This window comes from Catharus ustulatus, chromosome 5 (genome assembly GCF_009819885.2).
Source record: "Catharus ustulatus isolate bCatUst1 chromosome 5, bCatUst1.pri.v2, whole genome shotgun sequence".
Lineage (NCBI taxonomy): Eukaryota > Metazoa > Chordata > Aves > Passeriformes > Turdidae > Catharus > Catharus ustulatus.
The window spans coordinates 24,607,791-24,627,319 of record NC_046225.1 but is presented as its reverse complement, the minus strand read 5'-3'; the positions used below and the strand labels follow the sequence as shown (position 1 = coordinate 24,627,319).

The 19,529-nt window shown below is 42.7% G+C and overlaps 1 protein-coding gene across 1 annotated transcript; it reads right to left on the bottom strand.

The window, feature by feature from the left end:
• Positions 1–1,145: 1,145 nt before the first annotated feature.
• On the bottom strand, positions 1,146–19,081 carry LOC116996710 (cytochrome P450 2U1). Its single transcript, XM_033060651.1, has 5 exons — positions 18,560–19,081; positions 12,860–13,492; positions 5,651–5,812; positions 4,454–4,621; positions 1,146–4,046 (listed from the first exon to the last, which is right to left on the bottom strand). The coding sequence occupies exons 1-5, from the start codon at positions 18,996–18,998 to the stop codon at positions 3,868–3,870; spliced, it is 1,581 nt and encodes a 526-aa protein (XP_032916542.1). The 5' UTR covers positions 18,999–19,081; the 3' UTR covers positions 1,146–3,867.
• Positions 19,082–19,529: the final 448 nt, after the last annotated feature.

Sequence of the window (19,529 nt, the reverse complement as noted above, 5' to 3'; positions counted from 1 at the left end):
GGACTCGTGCTCCAGACCCTTCCCCAGCCCCACTGTCCTTCTCTGGACACGCTCTAGCACTTCAATATTCTTCCTGTTCACAGAACTGGAAACTCTTTCTCCACAACAAATGTTTCCTGACTAGAAGGGGAGTTTATTTCCAGGCTAGCACAAGACATATAACAACAAATATAATGAAACAACAAAAAAGTTCTTCCATTATAAACACTAACAGATGAATCGTATCAGGTGCAGACTGCCCTAATTTTCCATCTAATTCACTTATCACCAGAAAGACCTCTACTTCAAGTCAGCAACAGCAGCAGCTGACAACACAGCAATTACTACTTGAGTCAGCATTGGGGTAAACATTAAGCAGCTTGTTTTATTCAAATAAAGTCTTGTAGCCTCATATCTGCACTTTGTACCACAAACCTACTACAAACAAATCACCTGGATTAGGCAGAAGCAGGAAGTGGCTGTGGAAACAGTTTTACCCAGAGACACATCCTTGATGATCTTTGTGTATATCAATGACACCTGAGTGGCAATTAATGAATCTCTCTTAAAAAACCAAAACAAAACCAATAAATAAACAAACAAACAAAATAACCCCTCCCAAAAAAACCCAAAAAACAGTATGCCAAGTAACCTGCAAAAAAGCAGTGCTGATACCCACCCCTTCCCCACAAACACTTCAGTTGACTCCTGCTCAGCCCCCCCCCCACTTTCCATATGGAAGGATCTCCCGCTTTCCCCTGAGACCCCTTGGGCGCTCTTTGCCCTCTCCCCCACACTCCCCCTCGGCACCCCTTTCCCTCTCTGCCCTCTGCCTCCCTCGATGCCAGGAGTCCAAAGAAACTACACCTCAACTTCTGCCCAGGTTTTCTTTCCTGCAGACTGCACATCTGCTCCTGCTGACAATTCATTTGCTCTTTTATCTTCACCTTTCCCTCTTTTTTTTATTCTGGATAACAGTGTTTTTAAAAAAATTGATCCTAACATGCCTGAATTTTCTCAACTTCACTTTGTTTCCCTACCCCCTTCACTCCTCATCCAAAGCATGTTTAACATTTTCTCACTCAGAAGCTTTTTCTGCAAGATGTAAGATACCAAACACCACAAGTTTAGTCAGTAAGTGGAACTTATTGAAATGACTATGCAAAGTTGTGAAACACTTACGTGGGAATTACTTTATTCAAAATAAAAATACATTGAAGCTAAGTAATTTTAGAAATAAAGGTATTTTCAGCATTCAGAAACAGTGACCCACTTATCTGAACATACATTTTTCAACAAGGTGTTTGAGATGCATCCTCTGTTAAAAAGAGAATGTTACAAAAACAAACCAAATCTGCTACCACTCTTTACAGTTTACCAAAGATGGCAACACACTTTGAAAACCACAGATTTTGCTGCTTTTATGTTATTGTTTAGCTACTCTTATGGTATTCTGTGAAAATTTCAGTGCACCTGGAAGGTATAAAAGGCAGGTTTTTATTGTCATTTCCAACAGCATCCTATATTCTAGCCCACCTTGAAGTGGTTGGAAATTCTCACCAGTAATTTTAGCTTTTGATTACTGGTACCACCAAAAAACACATTCTCCAAGCAGTATTTGCAGAAGGTTAATTTTCAAAGGACAGTTTTCAAAGGTGACATTTTAAACAAAACTCAGCAGGCAAAACAACCACAAGTATGTACAGTTTCACATAGCAGGGGATTATGTGAATTGCATCTTCTTAGAAATCTGTAAAAAATACTAAAGTGCTTTTCAAATGTGTCCTCATTGATTAAAAGGACAGGTATATGTACAAGTGATCAGTTGCACACCAACATCATTATGTCGTTGAAACAGGTATTTTAGCAGAAAGATAAATATTATCAGCACTTAATTTTAGCTTCTCAATTAAGCATACTTTTAGGATTTCCAGACAAAAATCCCAACTCCACAAAATCTATATATTCATTGGAAAATAAAAAATTAAATAAAGTGCTTAATTCTTCAGTACTGTCAGGTTTTACAGCAAGTTCACTGGTACCAAACTCAAATTTTTATTGTACTAAGTTTTCAAAAACTTCATACCAAAAAAACCCAAATCCACAGGCCTACGTAGCCCAAAGTTAACCTAACTAAGAACTGAAAGTTTTCACACAAACAGTGGGATACCTGACCAACCAAATAAGAAATTAAGGCACCCTGTTATTCAAAACAAGTAACAGAAAACTTTAATTTAAATGCAAAATATCTATCTTACAGTCTTTTTTAGGCACTACCTTGCTTTTAAAACTTCCAGGTTAAAAGTGACAAAACCAGACATCAATTTAAACCTGAAAAGTTGTCTCTTCTTTTACAATTTAGGTTTCGTTTCTGCTGTGGAATACCCAATTCTAAATTACATTCAAATTCACATTCCAGTCTTGTAAACTTGACATTAGGAGAGCTCTGGGTATTCTCTAGATGTCCAGTGAGGAGAAAAAAAATCTTTAGAAGAGTATATAAGAACTTAATTCATGTGATATGAAATTCTGATAGATCAAAAGGAGCATAGAGAGATTTAACAATTATTAAGAACAACAATTTAAAGGTTAGTTGTTACATATTCCCCCAAAAGATCACTTTCCATGTTCAATATACAAGGCAAGACAGAGTTCCCTGTTCTGAAACAATCAACACGAGGTTTCCTTGGCAGCTGCTCTGACAGTGGTTAACAGCACAAAGATTGTGCACGTGAAAAGAGTAAGGTACTGACACACTAAAACTATATGAACTACAGATATTTTTACTCTATATGGAAGATAACAAAGAGAGAGTCATTATATTCAAATCTCAAGTTTGTCAGCTTCCTCCTGTTCCATGGTAAATGTAAAAGGCCTTCACCTGTACTGCTGTAGTGATGCCATATTTGAAGACTCCAGTTCCCAAAGCCAGAGGTTGTGGCGGTACTGTCCACAGTGCCTGTGGATGAAAAACCTGAGTGCCAGTTTCAACTTCAGGACTACACATGTGGTGTTTTCCCTAGTGAGCAGCTGCTGGTCCTGTCCAGCCTGCAGCCACTGCTGCCACGAGGGAAACAATGAATGTCAAGAGGCAGCACAGATGTCTTGAATATGTTTGGCACCAGAGAGAAGAGAGTTCTGCTGTTTCTTGTTAGAGAATTCCGCTCTCATTCGTAAAAACATCTGCATGTAGATGTTGCACCCTCACTTCACGTGGAGAATAGGGCATATTCAAAGATTCATTTGGCCTCAAATCCTGGCTTTTCAGACTTGGTACCTGCTTTTGTATAGTGAGCCCTGAATCTCAAGGATATTTGGATCCAATCTACTACACCTGTAAGTTACTTGCAAAAAAGAATCCTCCAAGATTAAAAGTAATGTCATTTGGTAATTTCCAAAAAGTATACATAATTATTTAAGCTCAGTTACAATCTTTCTTTTCACAGAAAATGCTAACAATCGCTCATTTATTAATACTTTCAATATTACATTATGAGCTTCACTCCTTTGGTAAATGAAATGTTTATGCGCTACTTTCACAATCTTTCACAATTACCATTTGTCAGAACAGTAACAAATGTTTTGAACCATTCTCCCATAATCAACATTTGACAAATTGACAGTAATAGACAGAGACTAAGCCCACCAAGTTTTAGTATCAAATTTAAAACTATGCTGTCAGTTCATTTGTGGAATGCAACAACGGACAAAAAAAAAAATCTCTTTCCAGAAGTCTAAATGGATCATTCTCCCTGACCAGGAAAGCCTACACAATTAGGCTGCTCTTTCCAGAAAAAATTTAACAAAATAAGCTGGAAATAATAAAAAAGAAAGAGCTGAATTTTAAAAGTGCAGCATTTCTTTGTTTAATCTTTTTTTCACGCTGTATCATTTCTTCAAAGCTATTATGTTGAATGGACATGGAGCTAAAGTCAGACCAAACCTTCCCTCCATGGATGGTTTTGCAGCATTTTCAGGGTAGATAAAGGTAAAACTTTGCATAAGACTTGAAAAAATCAAGAAGAGTTCCATTTTTGCCAACTGCTCTCCCATGCACACACGTTTACCTAAAGAACAGTTAAAAGAGAGGCATTACTGGCTTTATACAGTAGATCTATTTGTTAAAACATATCTAATTCCTGTGCTACCATAGTCCAAAAAAGGCTCAAGTTACCATTAAGCTATGAACTCTGACCTCCTGTATTTGAGTCTAAGCCTTGCTCATCTGTACTAGTTCATATTAACAATATTTACATCCACAGCAAAAGTATTATCAAAGGACAATTCACAATTTCTGTCTGGCAACTGGCTATTTAGAAACCCAAACCATTTTGCAAGCTACCAACTGTGATAATAAATCTTCTTCTATAATTGGTACTATGTGCAACTTTTACATCTCTTACCCCCAAGGCCTGACACTTGAAACACCAACCACCCACCCACCCAGCTAATGACACCATGTGGATTATCTTACCCATTCCAAAAGGAATGAATGACTCTTTCTTTATTAGATGGCCATTTTCATCCAGAAATCTTGATGGTTGAAATTCATCTGGTTTCTCCCAAATGTTAGGATCTCTATGTACTGACCACAGGTTGGGCACAATCACACTACCCTTAGGAATAGTATATCCCTGGAGCACTTTGATAAAAGCAGAGACAGAGATGTGACAAGTTGCTAGAAGGAAACATGGGGAAAATGCCAGTAAAAAGACAAGAGGATGTCACAAAAATTTGTATGGATCCGTAGCTGTGGGCTGCAAATGTAGCAAAAGCTGAAGGCAAAGATGATCTCTGCTACCCTAATTGAGTCAGAATCACACAAGCCTGAGCAGCTGGAAAGACACCAAACTACAACAGCTTCTGCAGAGAGAAGGAAGCAGCAATTGTCAGAAATGCACCCTGCAGCACCCCAATGCTGTGACCCAGTTTTCTCCTGCTTCTCTGCTGTCACAGAGTCCCACCACTGTCAAAGGATAGATTTTGAACTGTTGTGACACAAGGGTTTTGAAATAACTGGTTTCATTTCAGCTTGTTGCACCTCACTGTCCTGCAAATCCAAACATTTAAAAAAGCAGATCAATTCAGTAATAGGTTTAAAAGCCAAGCATTGCTCTTTTACACTGACTTTGGCCAGTGCTAACTTATGTTTATGAAAACATATAGATGAGTTGGAAGAGGATATTTCTTAACATTTTCTGCCTATATGGAGGTCAATGGTATAAGCCTTTAGGAAACCAACTACTCTAAACTGATGTTTTCTTAACATTTTCTGCATATATGGAGGTCAATGGTATAAGCCTTTAGCAAACCAACCACTCTAAACTGATGTTTTCAGACCTCTGTCTCAGAATGCCAAAAACAGCTTTGCTGTTTCAGGTACAAAGGCGAAGTCTCAGCTGACAACTATGACTAAGTATATTAATGAATACAAGCTGACCCACAGAGAAGAAGTAACTGGAGATTAGAAAAACTGTTGGATGTCAGGTCCGACATGCTGCTTATGTACAGAACTATGTCAAGGCATCCTGTTTCCCAGAAAGGCCACTTTACATATTTGTTCTACAGGTCTAATATGTAAATTAGGTCTTTGTAAATTATCACTGGATGTCCCATTAGATCTTCATCCCCAGAGGAAATGCTGCAGCAACAAGTCTCTAGAAATGCTTACCAGCAGTTTCTGAGGCCATTCGAGGAATAGAAAGGGGAACAACTGCAGTCATCCTCTGCACTTCCATAATGGTCGCCTCTGTGAAGGGCATTTGAGCCTTGTGAGCAAGAGAGGGAACTTTGTCACGTCCTAGAACTGCTTCGATTTCTGCATGAACTTTTTCTATTCAAAAGGAGCAAGCAAAATAAAGAAGTCAAAAGACATATATGACAAGACATCATCTTAATTTCATATGCTTCACTGTTTACATAGATTTCTCAAAAATTACTTCCAGATGTGATTCCCAGCTGAAACAGCTATGCCAAAATTAGCCTTAGGAACAGACTCAGCTAAGAAGAAAATGACCTAGGCACAATCTTGTCAACAGTCACGAGTAAAGCTACTGAGATGACAGACATTGCTAGCACTTCAGTATTGGAAAAGTACAGGAAAAGTCCTGTTGCTATTCCAAACGTATTCATAATCTTACTTTAGGAGTTTAATCATACAGTAACCTGAATGATGAAAACATCAAGCTTCTGCTCTGCAACTAAAAATTTGAATGGTAAGAGAACTGCGTGCAGTGCGTGCCTGAGTATGAAGAGATGGCAAAATTTTTCATGCAGCTTCAGATACTTCATTCTGGAGCAGGAATTCTGGTGCTGTTTCTGCAAGCATTGAAGCCATTTAACTTGTTCTTGCCATTTCCTACTTCCTATTCACAGAATTTAAACTCAGGTATTTCCCATTTCCCCCAGAGGCAGCAGCAGATGCTCCTTTCCCACACAACCCTTCTGCAAAGTCAAAAAAAAAAAAAAAAAAAAAAAAAAAAAAAAAAAAAAAAAAAAAAAAGAAAAAAGTCATGAACATGAACTTATCTACTTTCTCATTCATGGGAGGCAAAAAATATCAAATTATTTGCTTGCCCCTTTCATTTCACTGAAGCTTTATCATACAAGAATTCGCTTCATAGAAGTTTCCAAGATTCAGGATTTGCTTCACCTAAGTACATACAGGATGATGTGCCTCTTCTTACAGGTAACTTGCAACCTGGCTACACCACAAAAGCCAGTCTCGAAAGAGGAGACCTCAAAACTAACCTTTAATCAAAAATAATGAAAGTCAGTTTTCATTTTTTACCCTTTATATCCTGTATACTTTGTGGTTGTTATACTTGCCTTTTCCTACCAGGCTGCTGATTCACTGCGTTTTTGCTCTTTTTTCTGCTTAGTACTGATACAAGATCAAACAAAAGCTCAATGCGAAAAAACCGTCCCAGTTTCCCGAGTAGCATCACCAAGTGCTGCCTGAACTGTATCTAACGAGCCGCTGCTGCCATCTACTGGGCTTGCCCCAGAAGAAAAGATCATGCACGAGGAACATTAAAAAACACAAAAAACACAGCAAGAGACATGCTGATGGGGCAGCTCCCCAGGACTTTCTTTGAGGGGGTTTGCTACTTTTTTTAGGGACCTATCATAGCCCTATATTCAGGCATGCATGTCCACAGTAATCTAAACAAATGAATAAAGTTTGCAATATATGAAAGAAATTTATAAATTAAGGAAACTGTCTCATATCAAATGTCAGTGCTTTATCCTGAACATCTCATTTGTTCAGTTTCTAAAAATATGAGGAACTATACAGAGAGAAGCCAAACTGCTGCTCACATTACCAGCTGCAAAATGTAAACTCCAGCAGTCTCTGCAACAGCATTTTATTTGAACTGCTCCACCGCTTTTCATATATTTAAGAATGTCACAGATCTTCAGAAGTCAAGGACCAAAACAAAGTCAGGAAACAGAACAAACTAAATACTCCCCATGGCTTCACCATATTGTCCATCCACATCATTTTCTATTTCCGTGTTAAAAGCAAAACTGTTTTTCAAAGAGAAAAATACAGTAATTTCATGACTATAAGGTGCACCTCCGGGAGTTGGCAAATTTACAAACTTTGTCCATATATAAGGCACACTGGACTATAAGGTGCACTTTTTTTTGCAGTGAGGATCTGCGCACAACAAAGTAACAAATTAGTAACGGAATCGCGCAATCACGGGGTTTACAGGCAGGTGCTGAATTTGCAAACCATTGCAAAGGAAAAAGGATACAGAAACAATCGTGCGAACGCAGTGTCCTGGTTTAGGGGACAGTATTGTAAGGAAAAAGGCAGGAACTTTTCCTAAAATGGAGAGTGAAAATCCCCTCCCTCCCAGTTTACTGTAACTTGGAAATTAAGGGGCTCTCAGGCAAAAAGTATAGGTTTAAGAAAAGCAGTTCTCTACTGATATATCTACAACACAAACAAGAACAACATCAGCTATGAAAAATCAGTGACAAAACAGAACGAAACTCGGTCTCAGTTCCTTTTCCAGTCACAGACACTCTTTTCTGCATCGTCCCGGTGGAGAGCGGGGCGGGGCAGCCTCCTCAGGTGTAACAGCTGCAGGAGCAGGGAAGCGAGGCGGCAGTAGCAGGGCTGCCCCAGGTGGGAGAAGGGTGAAGGAAGGCTCTCCGCTCACCATTTGCATCCCAGTTCTCAGCACTGTTCTCAGAAGCAGGAAGCTTTAGCAGTGACGGAGTACAGGGCAGATCCCACCACGGAGAAAAAACCTCTCTCCTCTGCGTTCGGGCAGGCGGGATAGTCCCCCCAGAAGCACAAAGCAACCCACGACCATCCACCCCCACCCCTCCCTTTTGTCTTGAGCAATTAAAAGCTAAGGGATCCACCTGGCCAGCTTTCTTAGCATGATAATGTGAAAAATTTCTCCACTGAGGGAAAGAGTAAAAGACTCCCCCAACACCCAACATGCAGGTTTATGGGCAGGTGCTGAACTTCCAAACCTTTGCAAAGGAAAAAGTATACAGAAAGAATTGCGTGAATGTGGGTTTACAGGCAGGTGCTCAATTTGCAAACCTTTGCAACATATCGGAGTAGCCTTTAAATGCAGCCTAAAAGAATCCAATCACTAAAAAAACACAGAGAAAAATCACTCACTTCTATGAAACTTTTAAACAGCTTTATTTTTAAACAGCTTTATTTTTCAGTCAGCTCTATTCATCTTCCATGAAACCTTCAAACTCTTCATCCTCCATATCAGAAATCATCAATTGGGTGACGGTGGCATCCAGCAAACCCGAACCCGTATTGCCCGTATCTTCATCCTCAGAGTCATCAGTTTTGGTACTCTCGATGCTGTCACTGGTCAGTCCAGGAATGATGTCGACCCTGGCAAACCCTCGGATGATAGTTGTGGCGGTTACTTTACCCCAGGCATCCGCTATCCACTGGCACACAGTGGCATAACTTGCCCGGTGTTGCCTCCTGGTCTTTGTGAAGGAGTGCTCTCCTTCCACCATCCAGTTTTCCCACATAATTCGCAGTTTTGACTTGAAGGAACAAATGACACTTATGACCAGTGGTTGCACTTCTTTGGTGAAACCACCCAGTATTACAGCAAGCTCCGAGTTAGTCTTTTTCACCAGGGCTTTCACACTTTCTGTTTTGTGGGCATGCGTGGAGTCGTAAAGCAACAATGCCAGCGATGCATGAAAAAATCCATCCAGTCTGCAAACGTAAACTACTGATAGCCAATTCCTCATTATCTCTTCATCCATCCAGCCTTTCAGATTCACTTCAACAAATATTCCAGCTGGAAATGTTTCTTTAGGCAACGTTTTTCTTTTAAACATTACCATTGGGGGTAATTTCTGCCCATTTGACAAAACACTGAGAACTACAGTAAATTATGTCTTTTGGTTTCCTGTGGTGCAAACTGGTACCGTGGGTATTCCAGTTCTCTCTACAGTTCGGGTCAGCAGCATATCAAAGGTGAGGGGGGATTTTGTCCATATTGATGATGTGGTCGGCTTGTATATTTTTTTCAGCGATCTTGCTTTTGCAGTGACTGCGGAAGCTGGCTAACTTTTCCTCGTAATCCGCTGGTAGCTGCTGAGAAACCTTCATTCTGGTACAGATAGAGAGCTGCCTGCTTTAAAGAGAGAGCTGCCTGCTTTAAAGTCATTTATACCCATTTCATTTGCCAGCGCTTTGGCTTTTATCCGAATGGCAACAGTTGAGAAGCTTCTGCCAGCTGCTCTTTGTTTGGAAATCCATCGGTCCAGTCTGTCTTCTAGTTGCGGTCATCTTGCTTTATTTCTGTGGAAACTTTTCTTTGTCTTCTTTGCAAGACGTAGGTCTTCTTGCTTTCTTCACTTGCGCACCATGGACTCATTAATGTTGTATTCTCTAGCTGCAGATCTATTTCTATGTTCTTTTGCATGGTTGATTACTTTCAATTTAAAATCTGCATCGTAAGCAAGTCTCGTCTGTGGAGCCATTTCGAAGTCACTCTCCCTGTTAACACCCTCCCTCAGTAACACCTTCATCCATGGGTAGGCAAGAAGTTTTTGTCTGATTGATTTATCGTGGTCAGAAATGCGGGATTCGTCTAAATCACCACATCCAAACAATCCCGTAGTCTAAACAATGCAAGCGACTCAACTTTTTGCTTGGGAAAGGTGCGGCGCAGTGTTTCCGAACTTTGTCCATGTAGAAGGAGCACCATGTAGAAGGCACACTTTTTTTTGCAGCAAGGATCCACACGTAATAAAGTAACCAAATAGTAAGGGAATCACGCAATCACAGGGTTTACTGGCAGGTGCTCAATTTGGAAACATTTTTCACAGATCGGCACAGCCTTTAAACGCAGTCACAGGCTCTCTGTGCCGTGGGCCCTGGCACTCCCGCCCGCCCCTGGCGCCGGCTGGTGCAGCACGCGGCTCTCACAGCTGGTGCGGCACGTGGCTCGGTGCTCGTGGCTTGCGGCGTGGTGCTCGCGGCGTGGAGCTCGCACTTCCAGGTTGGCAAATTTCCGAACTTTGTCCATATGTAAGGCACACCGGATTATAAAGCGCACTTCCGAGTTTCGATCAAAATTTTAGTCAAAAGGGTGCGTCTTATAGTCGTGAAGTTACTTTTTTTCCTCTCTGACAGCCCTTAGTTTGCCTTTCCATATCTGAAAGCAACTTTTGTTACTTCTAAAAGATTCACAATTCAGGTATTTTCTCTAGGGAGGAAATACATTTAAGAGAAATGTATTACCAGGAAAAAAAAGAATGGGCCTACTCATAACTCCAAGGCAATCAGGATATAAGGAATGGGATACTAAAACTGATACAGTCTGGACTACTGAGCATATTTAGATTACTTGACAAGAGCCACAGCGTAAGGAGAAATCAGAGAGAGGTAATAAAACTGTTAGAGATCAGCAGAAAAGTGAAAATTGACCATCACATACACATACAGCACCAGGCAGAAGGAAAAAAGGTTAAAAAAATGAACTCTTCTGGATTCCATTTGTGTAATTTAGAATATATCTAATTCACGTACAGTAATTTCACGATTATAAGCCGCACCATTTTGACTAAAATTTTGCTTCCACCCCGGAAATGCGGCTTACACCCAAGGGCGGCTAATATATGAAAAAAGTTCAGAAATTTCCAACCCCGGAAGTGCCAGCTAGGGTGCCGAGCCGAGCACCTGCCAGTAAAACCCGGGCTTGCGTGACTGTTACAAATTGGTTACTCTGTTGCGCGGCGGGTTACTCTGTGCCAGCAGCGCGGAAGGGGAGGCGGAAGGCTCCCTCCTGCCGGCCCCACGGGGGCTCCGCCCCCCCTTGCCGCCACGGGAGCGGGGGGGGGCTCCGTCCCTGCCTGCCACCGTGGAGCAGTGCTGGGTCAGGGCGAGCAAGCCCAGTGGCAGTGGCGGCCGGCCCCAAGCAGCCCCGCCGAGCGGCAGCGCCGAGCTGGGCCACCTGGCCCCGTCAGCAGCCCCAAGCAAGCCGAGCCCGCTCAGCCCCGAGCCGAGCCAGTAAACCCTGTGATCCCGCAATTCTGTTACTAATTGGCAACTTTGTTGCATGCGAGTTCTCGCTGCGAACAACAGTGTGGCTTATAATCAGGTGTGGCTTATATATGGACAAAGACCTAAAGGTTGCTGACACCCGGAGCTGCGGCTTATAATCAGGTGCGGCTTGTAATCATGAAATTACTGTAACTGCATATCAAGCCAAGTGTGATGTTGTGTGATAAAACACAACATTAAAAACAGAAGAATAAATCACAACAAAAGTTTACTTTACATTTGTCCCCAGTGAACTCTCTCTCCCATATACTAAACTGATGCCCTATTTTGCAATCTTTGGTCAACAGTTTGGTTGACTTTGTGCAATAAACTGTGACCTTGACCTATTTAAAGAGATTTTTCCAAACAGATACAACTCAGGGTAGATGAGACGACTACCAGTCATGACCCACTTAGTTCTGAAAAATTCTATAACCAGAGATTCTGTTAATTCTCAGGTCAATCTGTGTCACTCCTTTGCCATGTTTACAGGGCAATTTCTTTTCCTAGTATCTGATCAGAATTTTCTTGTAGGTTGTTTCCACTGCTTCCCTTCACTACACACCTCAAGGGAGACTGCCTCCATCTTCTTAGCATCTTTTGATCAGATATCAGTTGTAGATAGCATAAGGTTTCCCCTCATTCATCCTTCCCTAACACTGAACAAGACTAATCTGTTCTGCCTCTCTTTTGTGGTCTCATGTTCCATGTGTCCTGCCCCTACACCTCATCATCAGCAATTCACCTGACTGCTCTGAGCACCCAAGACTGATGGGGAGAGGGCCTCTAATGACACTGGCAGCTGGTGCTGCGAATTTCTGCAAGTCCAGTTTGCTTAAGCTATCTCTGATTTGATCTTCCTCTACAGCAGGTAGTGTTCCACTTCCTCAGACTCTTCTGCCAGGCTCAAGAACCTCCCTGCTCAGGGAGCCATAAAAGTAGACTTTAGTGCTATGGTCTTCACACACCTTATGTCAATCTTACGTCATTTCTATAAGCCTGGAATGTCACAATTGCCAAAGTTTTTCAAACATGCTAGAGCTCCCTGGAATTGCTTGGGAAAGATAAAGTTGTCCCAAAACAGAAGAAATTCACAGATTAAAGGGCCATTTCACACTTAACACATAGCACTAACTCAGAAATCATCATAGAACAGCAGGATAGAAGATGCCTGATCACATACCAGCCTTTCAAATCATACATACAACACGAACCATTGGCACTCCAAACGATTTCTTCACTGTTGCTTTTTGCTTCTGTTTCTGAACATCCATCTGGAGCTTTATTGCTGGAATAAATCACCTAGAATAAAAGTAATCTCACCTTGGACTTCAGGGTAAAGAGACATGTAGAGTAGGCACCACAGCAATGTGTTGGAAGTAGTATCTGTGCCCGCAATGAAGAGATCACCAATGATAAAAAACAGGTAATCATCATTAAAACTGCTCTCCTTGTTGTTCTTCTCTTCTTCCGCATGGATGAAGTACATGTCAATGAAGTCCCTGGGATTTGTTGTATCCAGTGTATCCCTGTGCTGGGCAATTATTCTCTTGAGAAAAGCAGTAATGTCTAATTCTGTTTGCCGAAGCTCCCGGAAAGGCCCAAAGGGAAGGTAGTAGAGCCAAGGGCAGATGTTGACCAGGATCAGGTAGCTGTTCACGCTCAGCTCCAGGGCGCGGGCCATGTTCTTCAGCATTGTCTTGAACTCATTATCCTCATAGTTAAAACGCTTGCCAAAGGCCATGGAACAAATAACGTTGGACACTGCATTGCGAATGATTGGGAAGGGATTAAATGAATCCTTCCCATGCTTCAGCATTTCCTCCTTTATAAAGTTCAGCTCCTCAATGATTTTAGGCTCTAAGCTGAGTCTCCCTACTCCAAAATGACGCAGTGTTGACAGAGAGAATTTCCTCTGTTGCTTCCAGACAGGGCCATAAGGTGCAAAAATTACACCTGGAAGAAAAAGGGAGAGACTGAAACCAAAATGCCCAGTTTTCAATTAGAAATAGTTAGACATGCCTGCAACCCAAGAGCCCCAAGAGAAGGAAATGACACACAGCAAAATCTCTCCCAAGCACCTATCTAAGAGCTAAAGGAAAAACACATGATTCTTATAGCTTTTAGAAATCCTGTCCCTCCTTCTCCTCATCACTGAAATGAATGTTCAAGTTACATCACTAGTTTTATTAGATTTTGCAAGACACAAATAGATGGAGAAGAGGCAACAGTTAGTCTGGGACATATGTTAAATATAGCCTTTTCTTCCCAATGTCCTGAGACATGAATTTCTTAAGCAAGCATAACAGAAGACATTAAAACATAAACTGATCCGCATTTTTTCCCCTTCGTATTATACAAACTTCTCAATAGTTTTTGCAAGTGTGTCTATTACAAACGAGCTTTATCTTTAAGTCATAATAAAAATACAGGATACTCACACTGCAAGAAAACTGGGAAGGCAAAAACAGGTTCAGAGACACTTGGCAAAACCCTGCTTGATTTGCATCTCAACAGTTTTGACGCCCCTAGGCACTTGTTCTGCATGATTGTGTCATTATGAAACATTATTTAAATTAAATCCCTATTACTCACTTTCAAACAGAAACATCTCTTAGGCTGAATTAAAAGACCACACCAAAGACACCACAGGGTAACAAATACACAACCTGTGATTTCCAATGTACTCTTTGGTTAACCTGGGAAAGTTTAGTCATCAAACATGACCTAGATCTGGATTTGTTCTAGTAAAATGATACCACTTTTTTTTCCTGGAAATAAAAAATTACTTTGTAAAAGGAAAATCAATTCTTCTGTCAACTGCAAACCGTAACATGGAATTTAAAAGGAAAAATGGCCATAAGAAAATAGAAGTAGTACATAAGTGCTAGAGGATGCACAATATTTCAATAATTAACATTACTTACATTTCTATTACAAGTTAATGTTCCTAGTCCTTGATGCTAAAAGAATACAAACACATGACCTAGCTTCAAACGTCCTAAACAAAACCATTAGGAAGAGTCAGGACAAGCTCAGAATCAGCTGAATTTCATCTTCTCTGCATGAAGACATTCCTCAGGCAATCTATTCAAATGCCTACTTCCTGGCCCTTCAAAAACAGAACCAAAAACTTTCCAGATTTCCTCTCTCAACTGTTTCCTGTTAGCACTGGTGTCCTCAAGCAGGTTAAGTGAAAAAACAGGAGTATATTTGGGGCTGAATTTGGCCAAGAACCAACTTGGGTTTCCAGGGCTTGTGGCTGGGTTGTGAAAGAAACATGAATTTCTTGGAACAAAACAAAGTTATTACTATTTCTATCCCACAACAAACATCTTCAAAACAGGTTATGCATCCACAATCTCTTCCCTTTTTTGTTGTTAGGAAAATTAGTTTTAGGATCCAAATATTTTCATAAAAGAAAGCAGAACTATTGTCTTGAATATAAAAGAGACTCCTAGGCCCACAGAAAAGCTAACAGCAACAACACACCTCCTCACACCCAGTGAGCCTCTCTAGCAGTCCTGCAGAGACCATGGGTGTCCCCAAAACCCAAACTGCTGCAGAATACTAATAACTGATTTGTAAATTGGGAAAGAATGACATGAGAGACAGATCAAGGAAGAAGAGCATAAAGACAGAACAACAAAGGTAAGAGAAGATAGCAAACTCTCAACTGCATCCCTACCAAGTTACAATAATGGATTTCAAAGAAAATCTGCCTGCTCTAAAAAGCCAAGTTACTCAGCATAGACATCTCTATACTTAAAAAAAAACCCAACCAACAAAAACAACATCCCCTGCAAACAAATTACAGCAAAACAAACAACAACAACAACAAAAGCCTGAAGGGCATACAGTAATACATTCTGAAGCAATAACCAGGACTTCATGCTCACTATAGAGGCCTAATTTCTATGAGCTGATAATGAAACTCTTTCAATACAACCAGCAAACCCACAAAACCACAGAGTACGTTTTATTCCCCCTTTTTTACACACAAAAAAATTTTAAATCCTCACAAGAAGCAAGTTCTGGCAAAAGCTTACTTACTCTCCTCCATCCTCCCATTTTTTACTGCTAGCTCTAGTGCTGCTACAATACTGGGAACATTGACAAACAGAGCAGTCATGAAATTCCATAACATTAAACTTCTGTATTGTCCTGTATTGTGGATATGTACAGAGCAGGGCTATAAATGCAGACAACCACCCAGACACCATGTACTCTGCAGATTCAGTCTTTGCTACCCTTCATAAGTATACAATACAAAAAACTAAAATACTAAAATTAGACCACAGAAATGTCTTGTCTCTCCACTCTACTACTTCCCTTTCTGCAAACATACGTGATCAATTAAGAATTAACTACTACCTTCTCCCTTAAGCTCTTATGGCACTTTCGATCCAGTCAAGAAGGCCTCCCTCACTTGTTAATCAAGTTGCTGAAATGCAGTACTTGGCATTTCTGATACTTCTATCTGCTCTTCCCCAGGCACAATTATTTTATTTGCATCTTACATGTAACAGAGCCACACAGCTGAGATAAGCCCCTTTCTTCCATACCATAACTGGCAGGGCAGCTCAAGGTAAAGAGAAATGTAGCTTACAAGAAAATAGCTCTGGAAGTTCATACCACAATAGCTCACTTACAGAACAAAGGAACCCAAAGAATCCAAGGACATGCAGGAACCCAAAATGGACACCAAACCTTCCAGAGCTGTAGTACCCAAACTGTGAGTGGTAGATCTGAAGTTACCCATCATCCTGCCTTTGTTTCCTTTCCTAGTACCTACTAGCACAACTGCCACTGTCCTGACCTGCAGCAACATTTTACCCACAAAGTCCTGAAGTTATCTCCCAAACCAATCTCGAGGCCTCCGGTTTGAGAGCTGTAACCCATCTACGTCCCCCAAGAACCACATATGGAGAAAATTACACCTGTTAGCAAAAACACAGCATCACAGATGCTCAGTCATCTCCTCATGCCACCACTAAACCCAAGCCAGCACAGGGACAGCATCTGTAATTTCCACTGGCATTTTAAGAACCAGCTTGCGCGGGGCAGTGACTCCACTGTCCATATTTGCCAACTTCTTCCTTTGTGCACTCAGAACACATCATCCCTGCGGTTCACTCTACAATACTCCTACATCTGTGGCAATCCAGCATGCTGCTAACATGAGCACTATGGAGTAGTTGAGGATGTTTTATGGACACTGGGCAGCCCTGATACTGCAGCCCTCATGCCTGAGCACAGCTATGGTATCCTTCCAGATAAAACCAAACCTAAAGCAACACAATGTCCCTGCCCCAGATTAAACCAAACCTAGAGCAACACGATGTCCCTGCCATAGTGCAACATAGACAGGCACCATCCCTGAGCTTGGTTGCAGCCTGCTCTGGCTATGGACAACAGGCTCCTGGTACCTCCAACTCTCCTGGAGCACCACTGGTGGAAGCTGCCAAATGCCCAGGCTACTCTTTCATTCACCATATTCAAAAAAATCTGACAGAAAACAAGAAATATTTGAAATTCACGGCATTCAAGGAAAAAGAAATCTACCATGAGCCTGAACACGAGGCATTTACAGCACTGCTAAAATTATCTAACTCCTCTACCCACTTCCTCCTCCAGTTCTTACTGAAGTACTGTACCTAAAAATACTCATGCATGACAACAAGGTGCCAGTAAGATCTGTCTTGGAACAATATTATTAAATCAATGCAATATATAACTTTTTTTTTTATTCTTTAAACTGATTTCAGCAATAGTACCTGATAGTACTTTAATAAATATGATCTGGTCCCTTTCTTCTTCTCTTTGCTAGGGCTATTCTGGTAAAGACAAAAAAAAAAAAAAAAAGTTTCATGCACTTACAAACCAAATTCCCCTAGCCTTGGAAAAAAAAAGAAAAAAGCTAAGTTTCACAACAAGCTAGCACATTAACAAGCCTTCTGGGGCACACCTCCTAAACTGGAAAAGGGTAAGTATATCTCCATAAACACTGAAATCAGTAATGATCTAAAACCTAAACATGAAGAAATTCTGCCCACAGTATTGCCAGCACGTGTTTAAACTCTTCATGCCTTTTTCCTGCAAAAGCTAGTAAATCTTCTTGGGACTCTTAAAAAAAAAAAAAAAGACAACCCAATCCAAATGTGCTCAGGAAGTTTTGACAAGCAGAATAACACATTTGCAAATATCTCAGCAACAGCAGCTTGCACGCAGGCAGCGCGGACTGCAGAGCCACACGACTCCACAGAAGCCTGATCTCCGCTGCCGCTACCACTCCAAATTTCTTCCCCTCACACAGCCAAAATCAGAAAGCCCCCAGGTGACAAACCAGTTGTGCCTTAAACCGCTGCACAAATGCCAGAAACAGAAACAATATGGTTGGAAAAGACCTCCGAGATTGATTCCAGCCCATGACCGAGCACCACCTTGTCAATGGGACCATGGCGCTGAGTGTCACATCCAGCCTTTCCATAAATTACCTCCACGGACGGTGATTCCACCATCTCCCCGTGCAGTCCATTCCACTGCCAAACCACCACTATTTCCTCTAGTCCTATCCCTTATCTACCCAGGAGATCGACCCCCTCCCCCCACCCCCACCCCGGCTACAAGCCCTTTTCAGGAAGTTGGGGAGAAAGAGAAAAGGTCTCCCGCGAGGCTCCTCTTCTCCAGTCTAAAGCTACCTCAGCAGCTCCTGACTGCCTTTACTGCTCACAGACCCAAAGGGATCAGGCACTTCAGTCTCCCAGAGATGCTCTGCGGTGCACGGCACAGCACTGCCAACTTCGCGGGGATGCTGTACCTCTGAAGGCAGGGCGAGTTTCTCTCTGAGTGCGAAGCAGGGCGAGGGACAAAAAGCAAGCAAATTCAGTCCACCATTCGTGGGAGTTATTTATGAATTTCAGTAGAGCAGCCACGATCCCGAGCAGCTCCTAAACATCACGCTGGCCCTGACCGGGCGTGAGGCAGCTCCCGAGCGGGACGAGGGTGGCCCCAGGCGCTTACCCTTGTGATGGGTGATCATGAGGACGATGGGCACGGAGGGCCGGTCGCTGAACACCTCCGCCTTCTGCACCAGCGCCTCCCGCACCGCCTCGAAAGTGTTGAGGACGATGAATGGGCGGCTGCCCACGAAGAGCCGGAAGACGCTGCCGTACATCTTGGTGAGGCCAGTGAGGAAGACATGAGGCGAGAATGCAGGGGAGAGCCGGTCGCCCTTCACATCCACCGCCCACCTGCGCAGCAGCGGAGGCGGCAGAAGGGCGAAGGCGAAGTTGCCCACGAGCGGCCAGGGTGCGGGGCCCGGCGGCAGCCCCGACAGCGCCCGCGGCCGTCGCCGCAGCAGCCAGTAGCAGCCGAGCCAGCACAGGGCCACCAGCAGCAGCTCGGTGACCGTGGGTGGCCGCAGCAGCCATGTCCAAGCTTCCGTGCTCGGCCCCGCCATGGTCGCCGGCAGTGCGACCACGGGGCTCGCTTCGCTGCCGGCGCGTAGCGGTTTAAGATGGCGGGGGCGGGCGGGAGGCGAGGCCGGCGGAGCTCTGACCCCGTCCCGCCGGGCCTGTGGGCGGGAGCGGGGCCGGGCCCGACACCGCCCCCGCGCTCGGCAAAACGCGACAGAGCCCAAGTTTACAAACAATTAAACATAAGCACGCGAGTCCTGCTCGTGTAGAAAAACAAACACCACCGACAAAAAAGTGAGCACTCCTCTCCACCCCCCACAGGACTTGCTTTCAAATGCTCCTTCCGCAAATACCTCTTTTTTTAGTGGTTTAGAAGGGAAGGCAATGCAGATGACCCTTTTCCCCCCGTTCCCGGCAGTTCGAGGTAATACACCGAAACTTTGTTTCCAGAGCCAAGGACGAACCTAGAACCATGTCCCAGCTCTAGGTTCCCTGCTTGGCAAATACAGAACAGCACAGAGAGGCTTGGAAGAAGGACATTTAAATTTTAGAGGACAAAGACGTGTAGCTCTCCT

What these genes read in the sequence shown, in the direction of transcription:
- LOC116996710 (XM_033060651.1), bottom strand. Translation starts at nt 18,998, where the DNA reads ATGGCGGGGCCGAGCACGGAAGCTTGGACATGGCTGCTGCGGCCACCC. An exon ending in CATGATCACCCATCACAAGG is followed by an intron (nt 13,493 to 18,559) that starts GTAAGCGCCTGG and finishes TTTTTCTTCCAG; the next exon opens with GTGTAATTTTTGCACCTTAT. An exon ending in AATGGCCTCAGAAACTGCTG is followed by an intron (nt 4,622 to 5,650) that starts GTAAGCATTTCT and finishes CTTTTATCAAAG; the next exon opens with TGCTCCAGGGATATACTATT.